Raw genomic sequence first — 16,245 nt, 5'->3', positions numbered from 1 at the left:
TGTTTAAGTACTAGTAAGTTTTTGACAAAATGTTGGGTTGTAGGGAGTATCACATGGTAAGTTGATGACAGCATGTTGTTACTAAAATTTTTTTCTGCAATAAATTACCAAATACAACAGATTGTCAATTAGAACACTATTTTTAATCTTTAAGATTCATTCAGCAAGTAGGATACCCATTTGTACAAAAATGTGATTTACACCACCATGCGTGTGCTGGAAATGAAACAAATCATGTCAGGTTCATTTGATTTATTCACCAGTAAATGAATGCAAGGTAGATCTAGTGCTGCTCAACACGTAAAACACATACCTCATCGTGTGAGGCAGTAAAAAGGCCACTTACAGGGGAAAGAAAAAAAAAACATCCAGAGATCATCTTCAAGACAGATTGCCATTAAGCATTCATTCTCAACCTCAGCAGTTCTGTGGTTTACATACATCAGATCATTCAATGTACAGAACACAACATCCACACATGCCATAATCCCAAATAAATACCATCACAGAAAGTACTGTGAAAAAATGAGATATATATATATATAAAAAATAACTAGGTCTATCTGATCACTTCCTCATATGAAGAACTGTGGGGAATTACTTTTGATTAGAGCAGTGGAAATGTGCTGATGCCTATTTTGTTCTCAAAAAAAAAAAAGTTAGAAGCAAATCAATATTTCAAGATCTTCAATGTAATACTGACCTCTAAACAATTCCTCCCGCAAGCACGGAAAACTGTACAGAACTGATCTTCTCCACACTTGCCTTTGAAAATCGAGTCACAGAATTAAAAACAAATTAACAAAACGATTCTTGTAAAACAGTCAGCTCCATCTAAACCTCGAAGAATTCCTTAAATAGCAGCTAAATTAAAAAGCAAAGGAATGTCGATGAATCCAGACTCGTGTCTTTGCTATAACAAATGTGGCCGTCATCATTATTGATCGACTTTTCTCAACCATCTCTGATACAATGAGCAGCATTTACAGTAGGACCACGAGTGATTTCACAGTAGGTGAACCGATCGGTTTCCGTCATTCTTCTAGACGATTAACTGGACGCAAACGAACAGTTCTAGATCAGACAGACAGAGTAAATGTGTGTGTCGTGTAAATGGGGTCGTACGAGCCACATTCAGTCAAACACATATGAGTGGGGGTGGATGCTGCTTTAGGCTTTTTTCTCTTGCAGGATTCGATGCAGCTCGTCTGCATCCTCTGCCGTTTTCACACGTATGAGCACTGGGACGGGTGTGCTGGGGTTCTTGTCATCCACAGGAGGATTTGGCACGCACACCACCATCACGTTGTTTTTGCCAGTTCGTGAGCAGGGCATGGAAGAGGGCACCATGATGTTCAGCAAGATGTTCCCTATGAAAAACCAGAGAAGCCAGTAAGTACACATATATCACATGCTATGTGTAGTTCTGTTATGTATACAAACTAAACCTGCATATAAAAAAAAAAAAAAAAGAGAAAAGAAAAATGAATAGATGAAAAGAAAGTGATGATGATACAATTATGATGCATATTATTATGAACTAGTTGAAAAGTTCAAAAAAGAATTTAATATTCTTCCGTCACTTTTGATCAGCTGAATGTGTTCTTGATGTATTTGTCTTTTTTTTATTATCTTATTTAACCTAAACATCTAAATGGTAGCATAGTTTTCACTGCAAAAGTTGATAGATTAATGCTTATTAAATATAACGTATTCAGATTTGGAGCTGTGAGGGATTTTCTTTTGCGTGCTATTTATAAGCAATATATATAATATAATATGCATATAATAGGCAATTTTTGCGTGAATATGATGCACAAAATTTGCCACTCATATGATACACAGTTGTGATGTGCATATGATACGCAATGTCTTGGCGTGCATATGATACACAATTTTGGCGTAAAAATAATAATACACACCTACCCCCCCACCCCTAATCCTAGCCACTGCATATCATATGCACACCAAAGTCAAATTCTGCGTATAAATAGTATGCCAAATAGAAACACAAACTCGTGATTATTGATACGATTTTCTCACAGCTGTTCTCGTCCAAGACATAAACTGTGTTTAAATTATACTCTGTGTAATGTAATAATTAAATGAGCTGAACAAAACAGAGGGGCCAAAACAGTGGTAACTGTACCACTGGTGATCTGTACTACATAAACACATTAAAGGAGTAGTCCACTTCCAGAACAACATTTTACAGATAATATACTCACCCCCTTGTCATCTAAGATGTTCATGTTTTTCTTTCTTCAGTCGTAAAGAAATTGTGTTTTTTGAGGAAAACATTTAAGGATTTTTCTCCATATAATGGACTGATATGGTGCCCCGAGTTTGAGTTTCCAAAATGCAGTTTAAATGCGGCTTCAAACGATCCCAAATGCAGTTGTAAACGATCCCGGCCGAGGAAGAAGGGTCTTATCTAGCGAAACGATCGGTTATTTTCATTAAAAAAAAAAAACAATTTAAATACTTTTTAAACTCAAACACACATCTTGTCTTGCTCTCCCTGAATTCTATGTATTCTAGCTCAAGACAGTTAGGGTATGTCAAAAAACACCCATCGTATTTTCTCCCTCAACTTCAAAAATCATTTCAAAACCATCCTACATCGCTGCAGAAGTTCCAACCCAGTCTTTGCAAAGTAAACATGCAAAGATCAAACACCCTTAACAAAAAAGGTAACATGAGATAGGAGTTTGTCGTCATACACTAACTGTCATGAACCAGAAAAAAGCAGAGGTTGAAAAGAGCAAGACGAGCGTTTGACATTAAAAAGTATATTGTGGGATCATTTACAACCGCATTTGGTATCGTTTGAAGCTGCATTTAAACTACATTTTGAAAGTTCAAACTCGGGGCACCATATCAGTCCATTATATGGAGAAAAATCCTGAAATGTTTTCCTCAAAAAACAAAAATTCTTTACGACTGAAGAAAGACATCTTGGATGACAAGGGGGCGAGTACATTATCTGTAAATTGTTGTTCTGGAAGTGAACTTCTCCTTTAAATGAATACTCTCCAAGCCAGCCACTTTGACATATTACTGTGTGTGTATTTGATCATTTGGAGGCACAATCGAAGCCCAAAGTGTATTTTGCTTGTCCGTTTTGGAGCGCGAGCACACACAATTCAGCCTGGGGAACAGCATCTTTCAAATGGATTGTGATTCAACATTTTATCAAACATGCTCTGCAATTTAGCCACAGTAAAGACTGCATTTTGAAGCAATCACAGATTGTCCTGATTCCAATATTAGGTTTGGGTTTTAGGGAAGAACAATTGTGCAGGTAAAGACTGTGAAGGTAAAGAAGTTGAAAGAATAGCTTTACTTCATAGGCTATCTTCTTTTTTTATGATCACTAGAAACCAACAATAAAATTGGCTTACTATCATATAGCCACATTTCTAAAATGTAAGCAGACGTTTGATTGTATAGCTCTGTCATCTATCATCAGTATTAAACAGGGCTTTTCATATTGTGCGCTCTGTAGGTCCTCTGCGTGAGCACAATCTCTCTTCTAAACTGCGAATAGCAAAAATGCATCACAGATAAATGTCATATTATTACATATAAAAACAGCTGGTGACTCTGGGGAGATAGAATTAGCAAGATAATGTATATATAGCAATAATAAATGTGTTTATTTTGTTAATTTCTCCAGTACCGATAGTAGAACCGTAAGCGTCAGAGTTTATCGATGCTCCAGTCTTTCATAATTTAGCACCGGGGCCGATTTAATACTGGGTTTCGGTACCCATCTCTATCAGCATAGAAGAATAATGTTTAGGGAGCGCTTTAGTGACAACTTGGCAATGTTCTGTTAACTAACGATACCTGGTGATGACTGCCACTGTTTAAACTAATTGAACTACAAAATAGTTAACTGCATGTCATGAAATGCCCTGCAGGGGGATCCAGATTTCCTCTAATAATTGATCTGTTAATTAAACACACCATGCACCTTCTAACAACCGCAACTTCATTTCTGACACTCTGAGATAAAATTGCAGTGATAACTGTGATTACTTCTTGTGACTGTGACTTGGTATCTCACAATTAACACAATCACTTTAACACAGAGCTGAACTATTGTCATCAATTATCAGCCTAAAAGTTTCATATAAGATAAATACGTATCTAGATTCAGTTCACTGACGACACACAGATGCAGACAGTTACCCAGGTTGGTGTCGGCTCGCACTAAAAGCTGAAGTTTGCTCTCAGCCACCATCTTCAGATGCAGTGTTCCGACCCCCTTCTCCTTAAACTCTCCGTCCTTCTTATAAAACAACTTGCACCTGCAGAAAGACAATTTGAAAGATGACGTATGAGAGAAATTAGATGTGTTTAAAGATTGAGTGACTGGGCATGATGTGTACTTTTTGGAATAGAAGGCGTCTTTTTCCTTGATCTCTTTCACCACAGGAATGGGCGGCTCGTCTGATTCCTCCCCATTTTCATCTAAAACAGAAAAATTCACAGTAAAGTAATGAGAAAACATTTTACAAAAACATTTAGCAAAAATAAAAATCCTGTTATAAATGTTAGCTCTGTGAGAGCACTCTCATGTTAAATTATACAACTATGCATAAGTTCTAATTAGGAAAATCGATAATGAAAGCCCACAGCCAATTTCATCATCAGTTAGAACCTAATGCCCATATTGAATATGTATTAGACAACTAATATGTTTAGTTAAAATAAATAAATAATTAAATAAATGCAACCTGCAAAAACACTTATACGAAAATCAAAAACAATGTTTTTTACACAATGAACGATGTATATCTTGATATTATATCTTTAGATTTTTAAGAAACTTCAATTTGCAGATTTTGTTTTAAAACTAGAATGGACAATATAAATATAAATATAAAATATGCTATTCAAATACTGTTATTTAAAACAATTTCCCCCAAAAACAAAGTGATATTTTTAATTTTTTTAATTTTAATTTAATTTAACCAATTAGCAAAATAGTTGTTAATTGCAGCCTAAATTTCTTTTTTTCTTTCTTGTTAACGAATGAAGAATGTTCTGTACATTAATGAAATTATAAAGGTCTGGTAAAGACTGTCCATTTCTTCTACAATAAATACTATATATTATACTAAATAAACTGAAATGAAACAGAAAACTGCCTTAAAATACAAACTAAATGACACGTCACTTACAGTGAGAACCTGTCTTTTGACTGTCAATTAGTGAACACACTCAGCACATGTTGCTAACGTACCTGCAGACTGGCTGTTGCTGGCTGCATTCAGAGAGGATGGCACCGCAGGACTGATACTACTGACTGCTGATCCAAACAAAGACACGCCTGAAGAGGAGGAAGAGGAAGAAAACGAGAAAGACGGTGCTCCGCTGGACGTAAGTGCACCAAGCACAGAGCTGTCCACCTTCTGGCCGAAATTAAAGGAGACGCCTGGAGGAGCCACCGCTGCTGGTTTGTCTGCTGTAGGAGCATCCTTGTCTTTAAATGAGAAGAGCTGTGGCGCTGCACTGGTGACTGACGCGGTCACAGTAGCACTCGTGCCGGAAACAGAAGCTGTTGTTCCGCTCTTCAGAAGCTGCTTCTGCTCTCCTCCAAATGATGCGCTCTCCGCCCCACTGTCTGACGCGCCGCTGCCATATTTCTTTTCAATGCTGGCCAGGTGTCGCTCGTAGTCACGGAAGATGGGGTTGAGGTCGCACAGGGGGTTGTCATTGACATGCTTGGTGATCCAGTCTCGCACAGAGCAGTTTAGTGCGGTGAGCTGCCGGTTGTACTCTTTACAGCTGGGGGCGGAGCCATTAGAGGTGACATCATCTGTGGGTTTGGATGGGGTGGAGCTGTTAAACGTTAAGGGAGCTGAGGATGAAAGGAGAGACATCAGGTGACCACCTGTAATAGTTGTAATATTACAACAAGTGCAGCCAATTCAAGCCATATGACCTGATTTAATGCCAATGTTTAAGTCATTTTAAGTCATGAACAGATATGTGACCCATATAAGGGCACTGAAAGGCAACGCCTATAGACAAATTCTGGTTTTCTTAAAAATGTTAAGCAGGAGGAGGGGAATGTGCCAGAATTCAAATACTTTATCACATGCCAATGTAGTATGCAGTGACTAGAAGAAATTCATAGATTGGTTTCCCTTAGTGTCCCTAGTCAAAAATTAATATACATCTAAAATACATTTCATGCTAAGTATACTAAAAGTACATTTACGTATTATGTACTTAATAAAAATACCCATGCAGTTGTGCTTGGTATATTTAAAGTCTGCTAAACTGAAATATCTAATTTTGTACCTAATGCACTTCAAGTGTGCGGAAGTAGTGCTGAAGTTCAACTAGAGATATGCTTAAGATTGTGCTAAAGTGGAACTATTACAAGTACACTTTCGGTACACTTTAAATATTTCGCATTTACAGACTGATATTATTTAAAGATCATAAAATCCTCGTCAATAGTGACATTAAAACATATTTTAGGCTTAATATTAAGAAATGTGCATTGTGCACAAGTAGTACTCCAAATAAAGTTTAATTATAATTTTTATATCAGTAAGTCTCGAGCAATATGTCAGTAAATGTTAATAGACTTGAACTATACTTAAATATTAAATATATAAAATAAATGCATTTAACACTTACCAGGGGTAACACTTACCAGTTATAATTACTTATATATTTTTTTAATTATGTATTACATCAAAGCTAGATGGACACACCAATTAATTTTAAAATTATGTCTTGTCAAAACTTGTGTCATACTAATGCATTTCCCTTGGTTGTGTGACTGTAAAACTCCTGAACTGAAAGGAAGCCAGTTCTGAATGTGCTCAGTGCTGGGCATCATTTCAGATTTGGTTGATGCCACAACACTAAAAATAATAGTTTGTGGTTTTAGGATAAACAGTCCCTGTGATTGCCAAATGAAGAGCTGGAATACAAAAGCAGCTGAGAACACTTCTGCTCAAAATAGAATATGAATTGAGACCATATCCAAAGTGAGCCACAAACAACTGGATTATTTATGAAGGTAGAAAGAGCCCCATCTACAAGATGATTTGTGAATGTAGAGCAATATTGTCAGAGTACTCCATCAGTTCACCCTCGGATTTGAGGCAAACGGTAGCACATCATATGTGCTAGATCGTGCTCTATGTCTAAATAAAATTATATAAAAAAAAAAAAAATCAATTAAAGGGATAGTTCACTCAAAAACGAAAATTCTGTCATTACTCACTCACCCTCATGCCATTCCAAACCCGTAAGACCTTCATTTGTCTTTGGAACACAAATTAAGATTATTTTTGATGAAATCTGAGAGCTGACCCTCCACAGACAGCAAGGTTTCTACCATGTTTAAGGTCCAGAAAGGCACCTAGATTAACATCGACAAAAAAGTGCATGTGACATCAGTGGTTCAACCATAATCTCATGAAGCTACGACAATACTTTTTGTTGCACAAAAAACTAAAATAACTTTATTCAACAATTCTTCTCCTCTGCATCACCCTAGCACAATTTTGTACTACGACATATGCATGTGCTTTGATCTGCACGTAAACTCCAAAATGGCGCTAAGGTGACGTGAAGGAGAAGAACTGTTAAATAAAGTTATTTTAGTTTTTTTGCTTAACAAAACGTATTCTCGTAGCTTCACAAAATTATGGTTGAAGCACTAACGTCACATTCCATTTTGCCAATGTTCTTAGTACCTTTCTAGACATTGAATTAGGTAGAACCCCTGCTGTCTATGGAGGGTCAGAGAGCTCTCAGATTTCATCAAAATATCTAAATTTGTGTTCCGAAGATGAACAAAGGTTTTAAGGGTTTGGAACGACATTAAAAAAAAACAAAAAAAAACAACATTGCTATGCTTGCTTGGGGAATTTGTAAGGTTTTTTTTTTTTGGTAATCAACTGAATTAAGCAGTTTTGCTTCCTTATTTTGCAGCAAAGCAGTGTAGACCTAACTGTAGTGAGCTGCATTGCTGTCTATCTACATGGATAGATAATTGAAACTAAACCCTGAAAGCGAGAACTACATTACAACCGCATCAAACCTGACTTTTAGCATACTGCTAAGGTATGAACATGACACTCTAATAAGCATTTAAGAATTCTGTTCACTAGGATTCACTAGGATTCATGCTTGCATGAGGTGGTTTTTCAGGCAATTCGAAAAAGGAATATTTCACAAAATTGCAATGGAAACTGCTTTTTCGCATTTACAGGTCACATGGCATATGTAAACAGACACATGACCATTCTTCAATGTACCATAAACTTCAAGAAACACTTCATACGTAGCCACTCTCAAGTATAAGGGGCTTTCCCTGATATTAATGCTTAGACTATGTACCCTGCACGCATCTGCGGCACGTAACGGCTCCGACACAGTCACTGGAGCTGATGTTATGTTTAAACCAGCAGCGTCGCACACGTTTCTGAAGCGGCTCTCTGCGCTGCTTCTGTAAAGATACACGCATACGCCTCTTTCAAATAAATAAAGCCAAAATCTGTCTAAATCCCACCAAATTCCGTTGACATGACTTATCGCAAGAGGAACAAATTACGTTTTAGTTGCATAACATAGGTTAATGGAAACTTTGACATTTCACAATACTTTTTTATCGACATTTATAAAATATCGCCAAAGTTTTGCACAAATCTGTAATGGAAACACGCCTGCTGTCTGTCAATTTGAGTCTTGTAAAAGATTTAAGTCCCTGCCGCCAAGACTACGGTTCATGGAAAGTGAAACTTGAATCTGTCACAAGGATGTTTGGATTTATTCACGCACGTTAAAAATATTTATTAAAAGTGTCTTTCTGTCTCAGTCATTGAGCACCCGCATAGAGCCAAAATGGTATGATCCTTGTTTCGTAACACCTCTGCGAAGATTCGACTGAGAAATTGGTAGTCAAATCAGGCTCATCCTATTGAAGCATCAAATCATCAACTACTCGGGGTCACCCCTAGCAAAAACGAAATTTAAATTAAATAAAATATAAAACAATGATAAAAATTTTCGCTAACTTGCGTCAACTTCTCCAGACTAATTAATTAAAAGGCAGCACAGTGATTATTGGAAAAAGAATCCATGTGCTATTGTTTCATGAATTGCTATTTATATCATCGGTTACTTCTGCAAACCATAATTAAGTTATCAGCTAACCAGTAACTCATTTCATTTACCACTCAAACCTAATTTCATTCAGATTTGGCCCAAGACAAAGTGTTTATTTTGGACCCTGGACTTCCCATTAAATGTAAAAAACTTACCACTGTTAGTTTTAGCTGACGTGGGAACATTAAAACCAGCAAAGGATGGGGCCACCGGTGCTACGCTGCCATTGGTCAGGCTGGACAGAGGTTTGAAACCAGCACCATTACCAAAGCCAGAGAATGATGCCGTCCCTGTGTTAGGGGTCAGAGAGAACCCCTTAAATGCTTTGAAAGCCCCTCCACTCTCTCCCTGTGACAAAACAAAAAAAACCTCATCTATAAAACACTCTTGGAAAACATAACTGGATGTCTGCCGGGACATGAGAGACTCGTTACCTCTGCTCCTACGTTACGACGCTTGGCTTTCTTGATGGCGCGATTCTTCATCACATCTTCACTCGCAATTGAAAATGTTCCTGCCTGAGGACACAAGATAATTTTTTCACACAAAATTGTTCTTGGTTGAAACAATTAACTTTAGGATGCTTTGGATAAAAGTGTTTCCACTGCAAATGTAAAGAGCCTTGACAGTGAAATGTAGAAGTGTACAAAAGCGTCACACCTCCTCTCCTTCATCTTCCTGATCCCAGTTCCTGTCCGTCAACTCTTTTTCCGCTATCCGCTTGGCCATCACAGCTCAGCTGTCAAATATAAACATGTCAAATACAAATAAAATGGAGAAAGGCTAAATTACATTACAAAGTAACGTTAAAGGTTACTTGTTTAACAAAGAAAAACAATCTTCACGTTTGTTTTTCACCACAGAAGCATACTCAAAGAGCAGACAATTTGAAACGGGTTAACGTCAGTTTTGCAGGCCTGTTAACTAGCTTTACTTGACGTACACAAGCAGGACCGGGTCCTAGACCAATATTCAAATATCAATTGACTGTAACAGACCTAATTTAGTCTTCTGTTCTTAACCGTACTATTAAATTTGACTCATTAAAGGTAAGGGAACATTCAAAACACATTATAATAACTAAAACAACTCAAATAGTGCTAAAAAGCCCTTAGATGTTAACAATATGACTCCTTAATTAGGTCTTTAAAGCGCATTTCATTTGAATGACGTTACCGATTGCGCAAACTACCGGCAGATGAATATTAGACAGCTCAGAAATGATTTTAATCGCTTAATATCTGATTCAAATCACAATATACTATAATCACAATGTGCTTATCTGTTGATACAGTACGTTTATGTGAATATGATGCTTTAAATGTGCTAATGACGGGCCGGTTTTTGAGTAAATATGAATATGATGTAACACGGACCCGTGTGAAACAAATCACTATTTTATGAAGTTCTACACATACCTCACACAGTCTCTCGCCAACCGTTCGCGCCACACACACAGTATCAAGTGTTTGAATGATGACCGCGGGAATCTCGCGCATACAGGAGCAGGCCGCGCGCTCACACCGCCATCTTACAAACGCGTTTCACACTGCGCATGCGCACAGAACAGCATACTACGCATGCGCACAGAGAAGCGGCACTCGCGCCTCACACTGCGCATGTGCAAAGAGCTGTAGCGGCCACAAGGGTCTGTGGGAAATGCAGTCTCTCAGTGCAGCATCCATGGTATGGAGACGTGAAGAGGACGCAAGGAATGTTTAAGTTTGTTTAATAATAACTTGTAAGCTAAATAACGTTGCTTTGTTTCAGCTTGTTATATCTGAGCAATAAGGTTTAATGTTTTGAATATAGTCACGCTAAAAAGTGCTGTAAGGGACAGCAAACATATGTTTACTAACTCAACATCAAATACCTTATTGCTGTTGTAAAACTGATACTACATGGTAAAAATATGACATTTTCCTTATCATTTTATTATCTAACTGATGAAATATGTCATCCTCACACTAGAATATCTAGTCCTTAGTCACAGTAGCTGCATCCCTGCTGAAAAAAACACAATAGAACCATTACAGTGAATTCTAATGGTTTCCACTACAAACATTACAAACTATCAACTTTTATTTATTAAAACTATTAAAAATGGTTTTCTGTAGTGTGTTTTGGGACATATTCCATTATGATTTATTGGTTTTAACAAGCCACCAATAGAAGGTGACCAATTACCAGTAGAGACCAACAGGGTCCATTAACCAATACAAGTTCCATTATAACCAGTAAAACCATTACAATTTTTGTAATGGTGTCTATTGTTTTTTCAGCAGGGTTAATAGTAACTCAAGTGATCACATTGTCATTTAAGTACCTTCTACTTACTAAACAAGCTTGTTTGTGAGGTGTCTGTAGTATTTTAGCATTTTGGCAGTCTATTTCAAAGTAAATAAATTAATCTATGTCTCCCTTAGCAGCTTAAGAGAATTCTCCCTTAGCAGAAATGCTACCACCACAATATCTACCACCAACTGGCTTTCACCTGCCGTTGTCTCCCTAATAGAAACGCATAATACCATTTAATTATGTAATTCTGTAAGTGGATATTTTAACAGGTTATTTCATCCTGCATTGTCTCCTTCTATAGGCGATGCTGGACAGGCACTTTTTGGGTGCAGTGGCATAGAGGAACAGATGGCTGCGTTCCAATCTCTCAGGATCCCACACTTCTTTGCCAATTCAGAAGCAGGTGTTTCAGAAAGCCGGACGTAATGCCAGAGGTCCTGATGGCCACAGGAGATCCCTGACCAGCTGGATGTGAGAAAGCCAAGGTCTGTAGCCATTATACGAGACTGTGTACATTCAAATCTAATAATTAAAAGTGAAAAGGATAATTCATTAAAGAATATAGAAGGCCTTCAGACCACATTTTCCCAAAAAAATCTTTGTGTTTTTGGCAAGACGCTTTTATCCGAAGTGATGTACATTGTGTTAGCAGTAAATATTTTATTTGTTCATCCATTTCCTGGGCATCAAAGCATCTCATGCTCTACTGTTTGGGGTACATGGCTTCTTGATTTAATAGCGACCTTTATATTGTGAAGGACTGAAGAGACTGTGGATGTCTGGACAGTTTCTCTGTTTATAGCCATAGACATTTAAGTTTATTTATTTGTCAGATGCTTTTGTCCATTGTGACATTTAAACAAAACATTACAAGTAATGCTAATATACCATAATTCAGCTGAGTACTAGAATAATACATTATTCTTATCAATCATCTTGCATATGGTTCTTGAGTTCTTTGGAGACTTAAACTGTCTCGATTTTAATACATGTTTTCTACGGGTTTTAAACTGGGATTCAGGGGCCCCCATGAGACCACCAGGGGGTGCAAGAGTTTCTGCATTTTTTTTTTTTTAAACGCAGTTTTTAGGGCTGTCAAAGTTAACGTTAACTAAAAAATATTAGTTAAATGTTTAACATGGCCTTAACACATTTTAACCAAATCTGATACTGTTTCATCTCACTTTCTAAAGGCTGAATGGACATCATAGCTATTATTTTATTTCATTGATAGCCCTGTATTTAACTAACACATAGTAATAGTTTGATTTTGTTCAAAATAAGTCATTAAATCTCTTTTCATTGTATTGTACATACATTTAATCACAGTTTGTGTCATGTTTCTGTGGAGTTTCTCCTTGCCATAGTCACCTTTGGGTTGTTTACTGGGAGTCTGAATGGCTGTAAATCTGCTTTCGAAGAAAATTTATTGCGGAAAATTATTTTATTTAACCGAAAATGTGTTTTCTATCTTCCAGATAATAGTTTAATAATTTGCTTTGCCGTTAGAACAATATATATATATATATCTATATATTTTACTCACAGTTTGGGTCTTTGTACATGAAGATAGATAGCTGCCTGTATATTATATTTGGTTGTCCTTGGCATCAACAAGTTCGAAAACCCCTGCTTTTAGAGCACCAGCCCTAAACCAGGCTAAAAAAAATGTTCTATGACATCCAGCTTTGAAAATATTTTTAAATTCGAATGGAACCTTTTATTTAAAATGAAGAGTTAAGTAACTATAAGTAAGTAGAACAGTGGAAAAAGTTTAAAAGCTGTGATTTAGGTAAGCATTTCTTAAGCATTGTTCTGAAGATCTAAAAGAGCTCTAACACTTTTGGCAGGCCTATCGGTCACTAAAATGTTCAAAAATCTGATAGGGATAAACTTCCACTAATCTCATGTAGCCTGCCCTGAACTTTACTATTAAATAAGATTGAGTCCATATTGCAGCCTATTCCAGCCAAGATCCACCCACTTATACAGGAAGACACTCTTATTTTTTTAAACAGTCTAAAAATAGCAGAAAATGTGGAGACATTTGATTGACTGATTTCTTTGTCACTCTAAAGCCCGGTTTCATGGACAGGGCTTAAACTAAGCTAGGTCATAGTTCAGTTAGTATATTTAAGTAATTTTTATAAACGTACTTAGATAAAAAACATTACTGTTGTGCATCTTGAGACAAAACAAAGGTAATGACATATTTTAAGATCAGTCAGTGCAAGTTTCTTTTAGTTGAACCAGCTCAGACTTGGCTTAAGCCTGTGAAAGTAATAATACAGACTTTTTTTCTGTTATCCCAGCATGACTCTGATTCTTTCTGTCACCTATGACTTGAAGCAGTCATGGGTTTACCTCACTAGTTTCTTAATGAAGTCATGAGGGCTGATTATCATTTTTTTTTTGCTGTATGCGTCTCTAATTGCTAATTTGTTCAGATGACATATTTAAATGTCAGTCAGGCAGCACAGATCAGTGAAAGTCTAATTATGCAGATTTAGTTAACATGCTGTAATTAGAGAAGTGAATGGACAAATTAAGAGGAAATTTAATTGGTTTCTCTTAATGGAACCATCTCTCTGGCATTATCTGCATGTCTTTGACCATTATTTCAGTACCATAAAACTACTTCAGTACAATCAGTTCAATCTTTTAAATAAAAGCTGTCATCGAAAAAAACAACGATTGCATTAAGATAGAAATTCAACTTGCCTGAAGATGTGAAATCTATGAGTGATTGTGATGGATATATAAACTAAACAGAACTCAGTCTACAACAATGTATACTTTTAGTGTAAGGTCAAATACTTCTCTTTCAAATAAGCAAGAACATGATGCAGAAATATAGATTAACGCATCTATATTAGCATAACTGTGATAAATTGTAATGCATGTTATACATGCAGTATCTAGCCCTCCGTGGTATTGAGTAAAACATTATTGAGTGTCTATACAATGTTTTATACTTATTGTACTCTTAAAGATGTTATACCATGAGAGATGCTTTATTCAGATCTCCTCTGATGTTTCAGCCATCAGGCTTTTACTACAAAAGGCTTTTCTGCCTCTCCATGGAGAGATGAACCATAAATGTCAAAAACTATTATGATATGCATTCAAATAAATCTGCCTGTCATGTCACATTTAGTAGATTTACAGCTGATGAAGCATATGTTCATATTAGGTGATTTGACAACACAAACCTCCTCAAAGTAGCGCCTTATATTTCACCTGAGTTTCAGGAGAACTTAACATAACTCAGGATATTTAGCATATGTGTCCCGTCAGGTTTGAAAAGTCAGATATTTTTAAAAAGTTTCAGACTCGAACTGGTAGAGCCCACATGAAAACTGCTGCTATGTAGAAGTGGGGGAAGTACAGCACTTGAATTTGTACTTGAAATGCATAATGCTGGCTGTGCCCCTAATACTGATGTATCTAGTCATTTCATGTTTGTTTGGCATGTCAGTTCTGCCCGCTGACTGGCACATGAGTTCATTATGTGATACTCATAGTGCTGGCATCTGTAGATGAACGTTACGGTGTGATCAGATCTCCGCTCTCTGCCGTGATACTTACAGTAAGAGCTGAGCTCAAGTGACACACTCAAGTCTATTCCAGGAAATTCTGCTAGTAAAGTCAGAGGGTGTCTCAGGACAAGATAGTGTGCTGGCAAATATCTGATGCCGTTCATGTCATGACCGGTCACACTACACAAAACATAAAGGAAACATAGGCGGAATTAATTGCATTATGTGTTTTAGATCATGTGCTCCATTTTATTTGTACATGTTTAACCTAAAGATAATTTCTGAATATATTAGCATTGCTAGTTTTTATGGTTAGTGTTTGGCAACTTCTTTTTTGTTTTTTAGGGTTAGATCCAATCCTGGATTGTTCTGTTCATCTTGGAATTGTTGTCATAGTAACGGATCCGTGAGCTCCAGAGGTTTGCTTAACGCAAACAGGATTAGATTTATAATCAGAGTTGATACTGGAAGTCTGACTCAGATTCTGCATCAAACTTATGAACAATCTGTTGAACCAAGGACAGAAATAGTCTAGTACTACTATAATTATTAGCCACAAACTGTAAGAACACAAGCTTATAAAAACAGCTTTGACTTGTTCAACCCAGGGTCATTATAGTTAAAAAAAAACAACCATTAAAAAAATGTTGTTGTTACTTGAAGTAAAATAAATGTTAACTGAAATAAAAAATATAGAAAAAATAAAACGTAAACAGTTTTATTTCAGCTAGTTGCCAAGGCAAATTTTAGCATTTTATTGTAGTTTAACTTAATGTACTAAAATATCTAAAACTATATATATATATGTATGTATATATATATATATATATATATATGTATGTATATACATATATATATATATATATATATAGAGAGAGAGAGAGAGAGAGAGAGAGAGAGACAAATTAAAATAGAAAATAGAAAATGGCAAAAACTTACATAAAAACCAAAATGTATAATTTTATTTTAGTTTATCTTAATGTACTAAAATAATTAAAACTATATATGTGACGCTGGCCCACAAGAGTCTTAAGTAGCACGGGTATATTTGTAGAAATAGCCAAAAATACATATGGTATGGGTCAGAATTATAATTTTTTCTTTTATGCCAGATATTAAGTAAAGATCATGTTCCATGAAGATATTTTGTATATTTCATACCATAAATATATCAAAACTTAATTTTTGATTAGTAATATGCATTGCTAAGAACTTCATTTGGACAAATTTAAAGGTGATTTTCTCAATATTTTGATTTTCA

At 36.2% G+C, this 16,245-nt stretch overlaps 2 protein-coding genes across 2 annotated transcripts in view; one reads left to right on the top strand and one right to left on the bottom strand.

Moving 5' to 3' along the window:
* Positions 1-237: 237 nt before the first annotated feature.
* Positions 238-10,701, bottom strand: nup50 (nucleoporin 50). Its single transcript, XM_051107681.1, has 8 exons — positions 10,566-10,701; positions 9,808-9,886; positions 9,582-9,665; positions 9,303-9,495; positions 5,255-5,872; positions 4,398-4,479; positions 4,198-4,316; positions 238-1,370 (listed from the first exon to the last, which is right to left on the bottom strand). Exons 2-8 carry the CDS (start codon positions 9,874-9,876, stop codon positions 1,171-1,173), a joined length of 1,365 nt encoding a protein of 454 aa, XP_050963638.1. The 5' UTR covers positions 9,877-9,886; positions 10,566-10,701; the 3' UTR covers positions 238-1,170.
* A 1,105-nt stretch (positions 10,702-11,806) lies between these two features.
* Positions 11,807-16,245, top strand: part of phf21b (PHD finger protein 21B) — a 63,183-nt gene continuing 58,744 nt past the window's right edge. The window contains exon 1 of the mRNA XM_051107668.1: positions 11,807-11,930. The gene's annotated coding sequence lies outside the window, so the exon portion shown is untranslated. The remainder of the gene's footprint in view (positions 11,931-16,245) is intronic.

Source organism: Labeo rohita, chromosome 4 (genome assembly GCF_022985175.1).
Source record: "Labeo rohita strain BAU-BD-2019 chromosome 4, IGBB_LRoh.1.0, whole genome shotgun sequence".
NCBI lineage: Eukaryota > Metazoa > Chordata > Actinopteri > Cypriniformes > Cyprinidae > Labeo > Labeo rohita.
This window is presented reverse-complemented; position numbering and strand designations above follow the sequence as displayed.

Coding starts and splice junctions, on each gene's coding strand:
- nup50 (XM_051107681.1), bottom strand. CDS start 9,876: ATGGCCAAGCGGATAGCGGAAAAAGAGTTGACGGACAGGAACTGGGAT. Junction 4,480..5,254: donor CAGCAACAGCCAGTCTGCAG/GTACGTTAGCAA, acceptor TTTCTGTTTTAG/ATGAAAATGGGGAGGAATCA. Junction 1,371..4,197: donor GCGAGCCGACACCAACCTGG/GTAACTGTCTGC, acceptor GGTTTTTCATAG/GGAACATCTTGCTGAACATC.